Here is a 15,358-nt window from a genome sequence, read left to right on the forward strand (position 1 = left end):
ATAATACTAAGATCTTGGTGGTAAAATGGTGTTGAAAATAAAGCCTAAGTATAAGAAATGGGAGCCACTTAAAGAAAAACGGTCAGAAACCAGTTTGTCCACACACATGCATGAGATATGGCCATTATTATTGTACATGTACATGTAGTTCTTTGTGCACGCAGTGCTTTTGTTTTGATCTGTCTCATAGACATGACAGCCTTGCATGTGGACAGACTGTTTTTTTACCATTTTGCTGTAAATGGCCACCATTTCTTAATTTACGCTTTATTTTCAACACCACTTTCACCATATATACCACCAAGATCGTGTAGTTTAGGAATATCTTAAAACAATTTCCACGTCTCCCAAATTTTGAGAAATCTGCGTCTGAATAAGTGTAAACTTTTTATTGGACCACCCTGTATGACCACCAAATGTTGTATAACCGCTTGTGAGTAGAAACAGACCACACTAATATAATGAAATGAAACAGCAGTTCGTATTCATTATAATTTCCACCATCACCACTGTTTGCATTCATTTTTTAATACTGGTTGCTGACAACTCTTTATGAGGCATGATTGCACATCATGTACAAGAACATAATTGCTTGACTTGACTAGTCATGCTAGTAAGGCTGTGCCTAATATACAGATAATATTTGATCATCAACCGAATAGCGAGTGGTCTCGAGGAGATGATTAAAAAAACGTCCACGATTTTTGTTTAAATCGTATTAAGTTGCATGGTTTTATTGTTTTTTACATGTATACATATGCCACTTTTCTTGATTTGCATGATTTGAGAGCTCCCATTTCATCAAATTTCTCTTTTTTTAAAGGGCCCATGCAATGTAAGTTTTTTAATGCATTCCTTGAAAATGCACCATTGTGTCCCATTTAACCTTATTTTCCATTTTTGTTTTGCCATTTTCAAGGGTATTTTGGTGCCTTTTTGGTTTTTATGCTAATGTGAATTTCCTTATTAAACCTCAATGTTACAGCTATTTAAGCACAAAATTAAAGTTGCTAAAAATTTGGATACTTTGCTGTCGTAAGTTTTCTTTGGTGTTTCGTTGTTGTGTAAGTACATGGTAGTATTAGCAACCCTTTCTAACAAATGTATTCAATGAGCAAATTTTGGGTTCACAGTTTGAACAGAAAACCCCTAAACTGAATAGTGTCTTCCTGGAATGACATCACAGCAACAGTGCCCTCAGCTGTCCGGAAAAGCATGGACAATTTCAAATGTTTAAAGAAGTGCAATTCTCAATAAAAGTAACCAAGTAGTTTTCATACATTTAAGAGGAGTAGAAAGTTGCACAAAATGCATTCCTAAGAAAAATTCATCGCATGGCCCCTTGAAAATTGCTCAAACATCAGGCATTATGCCACCTGTTCTTAATATTTTATTAAGCTCTTTTTCAATTTGATCAGTGCATTTCAAAATTGAAATTCAATCCAGACCAAGTTGGAATGATCAAACACTACATGTACATTATTCAGAAATGCACAGCCCTGTATTATTGACTAGCCTGAAGAGCAGCGTTACATACATGATTACATACATACATGGAGTCTGATTATACACTGGTACAGTAGTTGGGTCCAAAACATAAGTTCCGTGACCATTCTCTGGCTAGGATGGTTTGACGATGGATTTGACTTCTATGGACCATTTATAAAGAAATTAGCCCCCCGGTCCCTCCCAAAAATCCCGGCATTTTTCGCTAGGGGGCCAAATCCAAGATGGCCGCCGGCGCCATCTTGAAAAATTAACTTTTGAACCAGAGCACCTAGAATCACGTATGAAGACACTTTTCCAGGTAAGTCGACCATGAGAATTCCGATTCCGACATCAGTTTGACGCTATGACGTCATTTTGACCCAGAAATCCAAGATGACCCCCATTCGATAGAGCAAAAACATAAATTTCTTACGGGAGCACCTAGAATCATGAATGAACACATTATTTTGGCAAAATCGTTGAGCTGATGCAATTTAAGAAGGTCCTGGACCCATCCAGCATAAATGGAGCGAGAACCCGCAGCCAGACATGATGGCCAATGGTTCTTAAGGAGTGAGGTCCGAATGGGATCGAGGGCCATATCAGCTGGTTTTAAAAATGATTAGCACAATGAAGTTCTGTCTTGTTTTAACAAAGCACACTTCATTTTCAGGTTTTGTCCCTACTGACTACGGCAATCATCATAATCATCACACTGCATATTACATGTATGTTGGCACCAAATTATTCGCTTTTTATATATTTGATATCACAAACACTTCTGCTACTTCTTACTGTTATTGTTTCCTCGGATTGGTACGCGCACTGTAATGATGCTGTGGTTTCCCTGGTTTGTGATGTGAATTGAGAACATAGCTTACGACAATGTCCACTGTTCCATGTGTCCTCCAGTGTGGTAGGCTTTGCGACAAGGCCACCGACCCCATTACCTCAATTGAGATGTGGGAAAATCAAGAAAAAGGCCCTGTAATGGAGCGGTCAGAACAAGTTTTGAGATGTCCACAAAACTGTCATTTGCAATAAATGTCCTGTCGGACAGTGTGTCTGTGATACATTTAGGTTGACCCTTTGAAACACCAAGAAACGAGACAAGAAACTTAAAACAGACCTACAAAAAAAGAAAAAGAGAGGTTGACGAATGCCGATCTCAGTCTTTGTCTATGTCTGTTGTCTAGTTCTGTTGCCCAGCTGCGGCTTCAGCTGCCAAGGAGCTGCAATCGAGTCTGGGTTTAATGCATCATAAAACAAAATGTTAATGGAGCTGTAACATGAATTAAGCAAAGCACCCAGAATCAAAGCCAATCCTGATTTTGTATGATCACGCATGGCCAGATTTCAAGAGACACACATTAACCATGGAAGTTCAGAGCCTGCAAGACAAAATCGACTGTCTGATCGATCCTGCATTATGATCACCCCTATGCGCTTGAGATCAGATATCACCCTCAAATGCCGGTTGAATTTATGTGCGTAGCTATCAGAAAATAAGTGAAGATGACAAACTCTCCCGAATGCACTATGCCTTTCTCCATGAGGATCAAACGATCTTCTTTGACCACATCAGAACAGTTATCTTTGAGGAACATAAGCTAAGGGCACTTTAGAGCCTCCTCAGAGATGACAGGATAAACCTTCTCTGTGTATATGGCTTCCCAACATCCAGGGTCAAGTCACCCTATTCATGCGAGGGCAAGATTACCTTCCACTCCCATCCTCGAAGGAGACATAGCGACCTAGACTGTGACGCGTCTGTGGGGGGGGGGGGGGGGAGGGTGGTTCTTATGTCGAAGCAGCTGTGTCCTCCATCGGTGTCAGCATAGCAGATAGCAACTGGTGCACAATGTGGCTGATTGGCTTAGGAATGAATAATCAAACTCGTTCCGTAGGCACCGAGGGTCAAGGTGCTAGAGCAGGAGGAGAAGGAGTTCTGCTTGCAATCTGCTTTGCTTTGGAAGAGGGGGTAGATCTGTCCCCGAGCACTCCCCCTCTCACCTCTCTCATCACACAGTATGTCATAAAGCTACCAACCACATCTGCCAGAAGTGCCACCATCACCCTTCTCGGGATGACTTACAGCAAGGAGCTTATACTAGACTCTTACTACAAGCTGGGCATGGGGATCAGCTACCTAAATGTGCTTCTCCTCCGCGGCCTTTAGACCATGCATGACCTGGAGCGGTGCTCGGTCTCTCCTGAGGAGATCGCTGAAGGAGAACTAATCATCAGTGAATGGCAACCTGATGCAGCCGAGCAAACTATTCGGTGTCATGATGGCTTGAATATGGAGCAGGGGAAGCGCAAGGCTTACACTGACTGCTCAACAAGTCAGTTGTGAATCATGTCAAAGACAAGCTGTCTTAATCATCGGCACTAAGCGCATGGCTCTTTGTTGCATGATTAGGGTGGATGGGCGGCTCACAGCGCCGTGTGGTCCTTAATGACGTACCTGCTTTCATCTCAGCCTCCTCATCAGCCAGTATTTGTGAGACAGTCTTTGCGTCTTTGATGCGCAAAAGCTCATCCTGGATATTTGCCTTTTTCTCATGTACAAGAGGTTCTAGACGCTGCAGAAACATCAAGTTACAGCGGTGCGTTTCCTCCTCCTATAAAGTTGTTGTTGAGAAAGTCATCAGTGTCAATGTCACTGATGATTGGTTCTTCATCAGCGATTTCCTTGGGATAGACCGAGCACCGCTCCAGGTCATACATGGTTCAGACGTCTTGCAGGAGAAGCACGCTTGGGTAGCTGAACCCCATGACCAGCTTCTACTAAGAGCCGACACGCTCATTGCTGCATGTAAGTCATCCCGCGAAGGGTGACGGTGGCATTGATGGCGGATGTGGTTGGTCACTTTATGACGTACTGTGTGATGAGAGAGGTGAGAGAGAGTGTGCTTGGGGACAGATCTACCCCCTCTTCCCACGCAAAGCAGATATCTGCTGCACCATGAGAAGCGAGAGTTGCTCCCCTTTTCCAGCTCTGGGACGAGTTGGATTGAACTGATGACATCTTTGAGCCGCTCAGCCACATTGCGCACCAATTGCTTACTACTATGCCGACACCGATAGAGGACAGAGCTACTTCTACAAGACCCCCCCCAGACGTGTCATGGATTAGATCACTCAGGTTCCTCCGAGGGTTGGAGCGAAAGCCGATCGTGCCCTCAAACTCCTGGCTTAGGATATCTTTTATATAGGATGACTTGACCCTGGATGCTGGGATTAGGGTTAGGGTTAGGGTTACTGTTCTTACATAACCAAAGAAGGTGGTCTGAACCTTATAGAGAGTTACATTGAGCATGCGTGGGAGTTTGTCATCTTCACTTATTTTCTGATAGCAACGCATTATTTCAAACGACATTTGAGGTGATATCTGATTTCAAGCGCGTAGGGCTGATCAGCTGCAGGATCGATCAGACAGTTGATTCTATCTTGCAGGCTCTGATCTTCCAAGGCCACTCTGTCTCTTGAAAGCTGGCGTGATCGTACGAAATCAGGATTGGCTTTGATTCTGGGTGCTTTGCTGAATCTGTCTAACAGCACCATTGGCACTTTGTTTTATGATGTATTGCCCCCAAACTCGATTGCAGCTCCTTGGCAGCTGAAGCCGCAGCTGGGCAACAGAACTAGACAACAGACATAGACAAAGACTGAAATTGGCATTCATCACCCTCTTGTTTTTCTTGTCTTTTGTTGGCCTGTTCAAGTTTCTTGGTATTTCATAAGGTCAAGCTACATGCATCACGGACACATATTGTCCGACAGGGCTTTTATCCGAATTGTCAGTTGCGTGGACATCTCCAAACTTGTCCAGACCGCTCCATTACAGGGCCTTTTTCTTGACATTGTCCAACCTCTCATTTGAGGTCATAGAATCGGTGGCCTTGTCGCAAAGCCTACCACACTGGAGGACACATGGAACGATGGACATTGTCGTAAGATACATGCACGTTCCCAATTCATCTCAAACCACCGAAACTACAGCATCATTGCAGTACGCGTAACAATTCCAGGAAACGTATAACAGTAAGAAGTATCGGAAGTGTTTTGTGATATAAAATATATAAAAAAAGAATAATTTGGTGCCAACATATATGTAGTGATTATGATGATGATGATGATTATGATGATTGCCGTAGCCTCATTAGGGACACAACCTAAAAAAGGAAGTGCGCTTTGTTAAAACAACTCAGAACGTCGTTGTGCTAAACAAGTTTATACAAAATCCAGCCGATATGGTCCTCGATCCCATTAGGACCTTGCATCTTATGTTGGATGGGTCCAGGACCTTCTTAAATTGCATCAGCGCAACGATTTTGTCAAAATAATGTGTTCATTTATGATCCTATGTGCTCCCGTTCAAAAGTTATGTTTTTGCTCTATCAAATGGGGGTTATCTTGGATTTCTGGGTCAAAATGATGCCATAGCGTCAAACTGATGTCGGAATCGGAATCCTCATGGTCGACTTACCTGAAAAAGTGTCTTCATACATGATTCTAGGTGCTCTGGTTCAAAAGTTAATTTTTCAAGATGGCGCCGGCGGCCATCTTGGATTTGGCCCCCTAGCGAAAAATGCCGGGATTTTTGGGAGGGACCGGGGGGCTAATTTCTTTATAAATGGTCCATAGAAGTCAAATCCATCGTCAAACCATCCTAGCCAGAGAATGGTCACGGAACTTATGTTTTGGACCCAACTACAGAATTAATTTTTGTAAGTCTGTAAAATTTGCAGACAGCCAAAAGTTAAGTTGGAATGTGACATATCTGTGGATCAAGTTTTGCATTGGAATTATGAAAAGGCACCTCTAGGTGCTTTGGCAAGTTACGTGTACGAAGATCTGAAGTCTGAAGAAAAGAAAAACTTTCCAAATTGGAAGATTTTTACAAAACCTTAAATCAACCAAAAGAGCTCGTTTGTCATTTTGACAATAAATCCCGGCCTCCAGTTTAGAGACAAAGCGGCTTCAGAAAAACCCAAAATATACCTGTATTTACAAATTTATACAAAAAAAATCAAGACAGGTAACAAATACACATTTTAGCCCTGTTTTTTTTTTTAAAGGAGTTACATAAATGTTCTAAACATTTGATTGCCATTTTATGGTCATCTGGATCTCGCTAGCTATGATTATCAATAAAATGGTTGCAAGTTTAAAGAAATTAAATGAACTACATGTAGCAAAATTAATATTGAGGTATCTGTGTAGATCAAATGATGTGCTATGAATTTAGGGTCCAAAATGTGACATTTTTCCTCACATTTCTCACTGATTGATGCTAACTAAAAATGTCTGAACAAAGTTTGCTCTCAACTTTGTTTTGAAAGCTGAAGTCTGTTTTAAAGGTACAGTCCATCATTTGTAATGTGTGCATTATGTTCGTTTGAGGCAAAGAAAGTGTTCAAAATCCACAGAAGGGTGCTGAACAACTAACCTGATGAAGTTTCAGCTCAGTGCACTTTATATTCCGCGAAAACAATATTCTAGGACCTCAATTTCAAATCAAAAGTTGCTGAGTCGTGTTCTGAATTGGGCCTGAATTCAGCGTCTGAGACACGTTCTCACTGAGCAGATTGCAGCTATACGCGATGTCGCGCACTAACCTGACGAATTATAGCAATTAAAGCAAACATGTGCTTCGTGTCAACGCTTGCGCGCACTTCGCCGAATAAAAAAACCAACCACCAGTATTAACAAAAATTTCCAACGATGCATCTTAAGACGCATCATTGGAAAGGCCTTCTTTCATTGATTTCTCCAAAATGACAGCTTACCAGAAAGAATAATTTCACAGGGAAAAAGTCTTATTACTATCTTTAAACCAAATATGCTTTTCAACAATAATAGTAAGTCAGTTACTTTTTGGATGGCTGCAAATGATGGACTGTAGCTTTAAAAAGGTGAGTTATGTAAATTCCATTCATACTAAATTGCCACTTTGTGCATTTTGAATGCATTTTTTTGACGATAAACCAGTTTACATTTTGTACAACACTGAACTACATCTAACGGTACGCATTCGCAGAAGCCACCATACACATATCATCTACACATTTTAAACTAGCACAACTATTAGAGCTCTTCATATATATTGGCAAGGTACTTTTGATACAAGTTTCCATTCACATACATGTAGTGACTTTAAGGTTTTCTGAACTTAAGCCTGAGAATAAACCATGTCAACCAATCTACTCTGTTTCAAGATCATGATTAGGCCAAAAAAAAAGTGTGTTTCCTATTACATTGAAAAAAGGTTGTGTGGGCGGGTACTTTAAAAAAAAAACATTTTGCGCTTAATTTTTATAACCAGAAACAAAGTAGTGTTGGATGATTTTAAATTTTTGGGGGGGATTTTTGCATGCATTTGTAACAGTTAATACGTGAATCAACTGTGCATTCTGCGCTTGCTGCACTTTTAATTGGCTTTGTTGAGCCGACCAACCTACAGAAAATATAATAAAAATGGGACGGCACCATTTTATTATATTCTTTTCTTCATTTTCAAATAAAAAGATGTAGGTTCTGCATGATATAGATCCATGTTGGTCAATGTTTGGGGTATAAACCAGAAATGCAGGGTTTTTTTCCTTGGCCTTAACCATGTTAACAGAATATACCAAGAACTGTACACAAGTGAAATGTTAATATATTTTATTGTTATTGTTAAATGAAAGGCAAAATTTGTCTAAACAAAGAACTTGGTCTTTGTCACACTGAGTCTGACTGGTATGGTTCCCTTACCCTTTTACATGTAATACACTGTAAGGCCCCTTCCAATAGTTCTATTCATCGGGTTTGTTGATTGGCCTAATCTGGCTGAAAACACAACCAGCAGCCAATCATAAAGCGCTTTTTACAATATAATTATATACACAAGATACAGTAATTCTGTATTCTTGGAGAGAAAAAAAAGCGCAGACATTTCTAAGTTTTGCTCTTTCTTTTTCTTACAAGCCTTGAATATTTAGAAAAGATAACCGCTGATAAAAAAGGTATACATAAATTAAAAAAAGAATCCAAAAATACAACAAAGAAAAGTTGAAGGAGACATAGACAGTACTTTCCAACATCACATGGCGCAAATATTTTTCTCACAGCTACACTGTTCAATAATTAGCGTATTAGCCATCACGAGACATGATTGGATAATATGCACAATTGACCCCTCAGCTCACTTATTATTTGACCAACACGCACAACTGTTTTCGCACAAACATCATAGCACTTTGATACAATAAGAATGGACATTATTCACATACCGCTAGGACATTTGGGAACGGTTACTTTTCGTGTACATTCCCCAAGCATTTTTATTTGTACAAGTCAATTGGACAGTAATAGACTGGTGCCGATGGCACTATGGCAAAATACATTTGTAATACACTGCAGTTTCCAGGGTGCAAGACCAAGATGGCCATTTATGTATTTGGTCTGCACCACTAACATCTATTCTATTTGGACTGGCTGACAATGCCCACTAAATGAAGCCGCCGTCCGCCATATTGGGTCACCCATGAAAAAGCGAGGTTTTTTGGGGTACAGTACTTGTTATTGGATTTCTTTTTCAGGGTTAAGGCGGGGAAAATAAGGCCGTGTACAAAACAGGCTTCCAGAGCCACCGGCCGCTATATTGTCAGCATCATCCCAAATAGTTATAATGGGTGTGAAGACCTCAAACAATAGCTCAAGGCAAGAGATTCCTACATGCCCTAAGAATGGTACATTCTGACCGGCTTTTGAGACTGAAACATTCCTATTCCAAGGCCGAGCCAACATCCAAAGAAAACTTGATTCTTAACCCCAACCCCTTGAGTGATTTACTAGGGATCTTCCTCACTCCTGCAAATTCCAACACCATATAATAAACTGTACACAAAAACTGTTGGACTCTGATTATTGGTGGTATGCTTAACCCCGTGTAAAGCATAATCAGTTTACTAGTGCAGTACTCATTCCAACAGATTCCAACAAACCCTGGTGTTGGAGTTTAACAGGATGGGGATTAGGAATTGGTTGTTTTAAGCGAAAACTAAAAACCCTTAACTGCAGAACGATGTACATGCACGTCCCGGCTAAAGAAATCTTAAAAAACCTAGACACAACATTCGCTTTCAAAACAGATACCAAAATGCTGCGCATATATAGCATATGTCAATTACGCGAACGCTCGCTCATCATGGGCGTGACTTGAATGTGCAAGAGGGCGTCTACATTACGCCAGTTATTTAACATAACAATAAGAAGGTTTAGATGCATGTTTGCACCTCGCGTAACATAGCATTATTATTTGTGAATCTGTGTCCAGATTTTAAGATGTCTGTGGTCTCAGCATGATATTTTGGGGATCCAAGATGGCGGATCAGTGGCTTCAGGGTGCACTGGCCAGTTAGTATTGAGGTCTACACATACATACCTACTTTCCTTGTAGCACTTCGTCTATCCTTTCCCTGAGAGGCTCACAAATTTTCTGGTAACCCTGATTGGTCAAATGTAGATAGTCGTACATGTCGCTGTGACATATCGTGCCGTCGTCGATCACAAAGTCACTGTTGGCGTCGAAATACTCGGCCTTGGGGTACTTTGACGGATGGGTGCCGAGCAGCTCTGCCAGGGAGCTGTTGATGGATTTGATTTTGTTGCGTAGTTTGTTTGGGTGCTGCCCCCTGGGCGGAATGGCCTGCAACAGAGATATAAAAGAAACAAAACTCCGGTTTTTAAACTAGTCACATTAAGATTGTACATGATTTTGCACTATTTTCTTGAAAAGTGTAATATCCACTGTGCTGAAACTTGAACAAGTTAGATTTTGAACAATTTCTTTGGATTTTGATTGGTGTTATTATTGGAAACAATATGCCTTTAATTACAAGCCATTACTCAACAACAGGGAGCTCTGGCAAATTCACATAAGAACCTACCATGACAATTAGTTGCGCCGCCGGTATCTTTGTCGTAATGTACTTGATGATGGTTTCAATGCCTTCAAATGTCTGATCTGCCGTGTGGTCGTGATTGTTGGTGCCTACTAGCAAAACGATCACCTGTTGAAGAAATGTATATAAACATTGACATAAGAACACACTACGGACTCGGTGAAGGACAAGACCAACTTTTGAAGTAAAAAACGGCTGTGTAAAAAGTGGAGTGCCAAGACCTTGTGGTCTGGTGCATTGAACTCATGATCTTGGAGGTAATTCTGCCGGTTGTGGGTTCGAGTCCAGCCTGGGAGTGTGGTACGTGTGCTCTATTCTCTTGGGCAAGGCACTTTGTCACTCATTGCTTCTCCCCAGCCAGGAGTAAATGGGTACCTGTTAGGGCACAGATGGTTATGGTTGATTTAGCCGCCTGCACCTGCATGTATGGCAGTAACGAGCTGTATACTATCCAGGGAGCTGAGATGGTCTTTGGAATGTACTCATTGGCCCGAAGAGCAGGGGTAATACCGCGCTGTGTCAACCTGTGTGGTCAATACATGTATGTGCACTGTATAAGGGGAGTCACGTTGGTGTGACGCGGGTTCGATTCCCGCCTGGGCCAATATGTGGATTGGGTTTTCAGTCCCTGCCTGAATCTGTGGGTTTCTCCAAGACCATTCTTCTGGGTTTTCCTCCCACCTCTAAAACTGTAACTTCTTCTCAGTGTCTTCTCTCTACAGGTTTCTTCAGGCTTGCGAGCTACAGTGCCAAGGGCGCTTTTGAGGAATCCTTGGTTTCATTACCAGAAATAATTAATAATAATGATAATTAACCCTAACTGCCCTGAATCCTTCAAAATCCTCTTTGCCAAAGTGGAAGAATTTGGGATTGAGGTTACATGGCAAAAGTGCGCTACTGATTTTGTAGGACGTCAAGGTCTTGGGCCGGACCTTGTGTTCTTTTTGCTCAGCCATGCATAATTATAGGCCTGGATTCTGCTTGAAATCCTCCGTACTGCTCCAGGATGTCACTGGCCAAGCCTCAACATATTGACAGTCACTGCTGGAGGATTTTGCAGGATTCAGGCAGTGGTCACCCCTCCACAGACCATATTCAAAAAATAATGGAGGAATTTGCAGGATTGAGGCTAAATGCTATTTTTCCATGAGGCCAATTGGAGGATTTTGCAGGATTGCGGCTACAACCTAGCAAAAAGGCCTAGAAAGTTAGGGATAATTATAATATCCATATTATTACCATTATTATCACAAGTAGACATCATACCTTTGGCTTAATGTTATCCAGTGCTCCGTTCTGCAAGCGCCATAGAACATGCTGTGTTTGGTCTCCACCGATGCCAAAGTTGAGGGAGTGAAGAGGTTCAAAAAGATCCGTCCAAACCTGAAGAGAAAAATATTCAAATTATACTTTCGGCAAGAGCCAAACAAGTAGATCTCATCTGGAAAATCATATATTATTAGATATCCCGCGGGCGCGAGTGGAACATGGAATAATGTAGTGCGTCTGTGTCCCACATACCACGAGGCCAAAGGCTGAGTGGTATTTGGGACACAGACGTACAGCGCGATAACAAATTTATCTTCAAGCAAACATGACGCACTCAAAAGATTGAACACGCACGCTGTACACAAACCTTTCAGCGTTTATCCTACGTGTATTACACGTACCTGTTTCTATGGAATGGACCATGGCCGTGCTACATGGTTATATGTAGCACGGCTTGTTGCCATGGATCGACCAATCAGGATCGAGGATTCAAGTTTACTTGAAGATAATAAATATTATCCTTAATCTTGCCATAGACACAACACAGCGCAACAGGGGTATCAAAGTTTGTTGAACCTTGTTGCATTGGGATATTAACAGCAGTGCATACAGTAAACTGCCGATTCTGAGACAATGAGAGCTAGTCCAATCGGTCAATGCTCTTTTAGCAGAAATTTCGTGCTTAGCAGCGCCATGACATTGGGTCCGGAGCCCTATTTCACGTCTCTGCTAACCACAGAATTTCGCGCTTACAGTAACCATTCTGAGCTAACAGCGATAGCAGAAAATTTCTGTGCTAACCCTGTAAGCACATCATCCTGTGGTTTGCCAAGGAATTTTGGCTTATGCACCTAAAGCCCAAATTCCTTGCTAATCTGTGAAATATGACATTTTTTGACAGCTTTCACTGAGCTGAAACTTCATCAGGTTAGTTGTCCAGCACCCTTCTTTAGCATTTGAGCACTTTTCTGCTTCAAATGAACATAATGCACACATTACAAAATGATGGACTGTACCTTTAAGCCGAAGCCAGGGGCAAAGCCAGGGTTTCAAAAACTCTTGGGATTGCAACTTGGCCAGAACTTGGCAGCAAGGTTTTGTAGTTGTACTACATGTATGTATGTTAACTCCGTTTAGATGTTTACCTGATTCTGGGTCATGAGCTGGATCAAGGAGTCACCCACAAAAAGGACTTCTGGTTCCTTTTCCTTGGCCTCGTTAACATAACGCTCATGCTGTGAATGAAAGAAAGCAACATTTCAATAAAAGAGTCTACCGTGTGTTGTAGTGCTCGTACTCGGTACTCGTACTTGAGTACTACATGAGTACATGACTACTTTTTTTGGAGTACTAATACTCGTACTCGAATGTCGAAGTACTCGACTCTAAATGATGGTACTCGTACTCGGGCAGCAAAGTACTCGTACTCGACATGTCGAAATTGTACTCGATCATCAAAGTACTTGTACTCGAATAGCTGTACTCGAAAAAAAATTGGTATAGCTTGACTTACCACGGCCTTATTTTATTATCGATACTTTCAGTTGGAAATGGTTGATTGGCTTGCGGAGAAATCAAAGTTTCCTGATTTCCCTCTGTGCACGTCTGCACAAACACATTTAACAGCTAGCCGTGAGTGGGTGTGTATATCCGTCTGACTGGGCCTGGGCCCATTAGGGCCTATGCACAATGATCCACTTGTGGTATGGCCCTATTCGGAAATAGAAGTACTCGTACTCGGAATACAAGTACTCGTACTCGGAGACCTAAGTACTCGGCAGTACTTGATACTCAGAAAAAAGTACTCGACTTCCAACACTGGAGTCAACCGTGTGTTTAATTCAGTGGGTCGAAAAATGAATTTGTTTAACTTGATACCAGTCCTGCTATGGATTCCACCAATCAGCCAGACTTTCTAGAATTTTAGATTGCTTGGTGTTTAGTTGGTACTGTAAAATGCAACATTGAGCAGTCCATAATTTAAATGAATTGTTTTTTTTTTAAAGCGGACGGCTTGTTTTCCACTGGCTAATAGTTACAGGTTACAGTGGGTATTTGACCATGACTCAGTCCCTATACTAGTCCGAAAATTTGGGACTCTCAATACTGTGTATGAGAGTCCCAAAACTTAAGGTATCCATATTGTGCAAAAGTTTGTGCTGCATAATAAAACCAGTGTGAATTAAATGTGCAAGCTTCTTACTCACTACAGTTTCTTCAATAATCCCTGAAAATTTTGCCTCGCAAAGTTGCTGTTGTGAGCATTGCCTCACCAAAAATTCAGTTTTTAATTCTAATTTTACAGAGAGTTATCAAAATCCAAACGTGAGACATCATGTTGATGTGTGCTGCAATGCATTGTGCAAAAAGACTCCTCAGCTACAACATTTTCATCGTGTAGATAAAACAGCGCCCTCTTGTTGATCAGAGTGAATTCAGAATGTTTCATTTTTTAACAGAGTGCGCTATGTTCTTTTGGCCATCGATTAAAAAACCAGTAAGCTGCAAGGCACTAAGTGCATCTACCCAGAATACCTTGTGAATCACATGCACATCTCCAGATCATGGAGAATGACATGGGTGGTTTTTGAACTGCCAAAAACCTGCCTTAAAATTGGATTTAAGGTCTCAAATTTCGCAGGTGACATGCTTACAACTATAGCATTTTGATGTATGTGTTGTGTGGGCATTTATTAGCCGAATGGTGAGTTAAAAAACGTCAGTAGTAATTTTGCACGTTTTCATGCACTCACGGTCCCAGTCTGTCCCTATACTAATTGTTTTTAGTATTGTAAAGGCACAGCACTGAACATGCGCAGTGACTGTTCTGTTCGGACTTGTGACTTCGTTGTGACTTCGTGTTAAAGAGATGGAATCAGACCTACATGTACAATGTAGGCCTATTACAATTTTGGACTTGATTCCCCTTAAAAAAAATCCTCCAGACAAGCCAGAGCCACGAAACAGAAAGAGAAGATGAAATACTCTGCAATAAATTTAGGAGTCAATTTAAAACAATAACCGATAGCTATAGCTGCGCAAAAGATAAATAGATCGCTCACCAACACATCCGCTTTTTGTTGCGATTGATCGATCGCGCAACAAGAAAGACATATTTTGCTCAAACAAATTTCGGACTTATATTAGGCGTCGAACCTATGACTGAGGCGTCAGACTTTAATATGATACGGCCCCAACATGATCAATGATGAAGCCTGAAGGGTATATAATGTGGTAAATTAAAGTTGGGCCAGGAAAGTGCAGTCGTTAAAAATATTAAACTTTTAATAAATAAACAACAAGGTAACTTGGTACATGTAAAGCCAAAGAGCATGAAGAGTATGGAACAGAGCATATCGTAACTGGTAAAGGTCAAAACGGGAAGCTGCTCAATCACTCTCGGCCCATTTTTTTCTGGCCGATTCTTACCATATTTATCCATCGTTTATCACCTTGCACATCTTCAGGAGCCGCGGGTATCGCCGCAGTATTCGTCTCAGAGCTCATCACTGCTTCCTCTTCACTTGAATTTGCACACAAACTCCCCAAATGCTGATTTTCCCGAACAAAACAACTGCGGCCGGCCCAAACACACGGTGAATTACGCGAACCACGTATTTCCCGCGACCTGCAAGTTTGTTGACCCA

General features: G+C 41.4%; 1 protein-coding gene across 1 annotated transcript; it reads right to left on the reverse strand.

Moving 5' to 3' along the window:
- Positions 1–7,812: 7,812 nt before the first annotated feature.
- Positions 7,813–15,349, reverse strand: LOC119735583 (platelet-activating factor acetylhydrolase IB subunit alpha1-like). Its single transcript, XM_038209346.1, has 5 exons — positions 15,141–15,349; positions 12,857–12,946; positions 11,709–11,825; positions 10,428–10,550; positions 7,813–10,186 (listed from the first exon to the last, which is right to left on the reverse strand). The coding sequence occupies exons 1-5, from the start codon at positions 15,216–15,218 to the stop codon at positions 9,923–9,925; spliced, it is 672 nt and encodes a 223-aa protein (XP_038065274.1). The 5' UTR covers positions 15,219–15,349; the 3' UTR covers positions 7,813–9,922.
- Between the last annotated feature and the right edge of the window lie 9 nt (positions 15,350–15,358).

Source organism: Patiria miniata, unplaced genomic scaffold (assembly GCF_015706575.1).
Source record: "Patiria miniata isolate m_02_andy unplaced genomic scaffold, ASM1570657v1 HiC_scaffold_29, whole genome shotgun sequence".
Taxonomy (NCBI): domain Eukaryota; kingdom Metazoa; phylum Echinodermata; class Asteroidea; order Valvatida; family Asterinidae; genus Patiria; species Patiria miniata.

What these genes read in the sequence shown, in the direction of transcription:
- LOC119735583 (XM_038209346.1), bottom strand. Translation starts at nt 15,218, where the DNA reads ATGAGCTCTGAGACGAATACTGCGGCGATACCCGCGGCTCCTGAAGAT. An exon ending in AGCTCATGACCCAGAATCAG is followed by an intron (nt 11,826 to 12,856) that starts GTAAACATCTAA and finishes TTTTCTCTTCAG; the next exon opens with GTTTGGACGGATCTTTTTGA. An exon ending in TGGATAACATTAAGCCAAAG is followed by an intron (nt 10,551 to 11,708) that starts GTATGATGTCTA and finishes TTTCTTCAACAG; the next exon opens with GTGATCGTTTTGCTAGTAGG.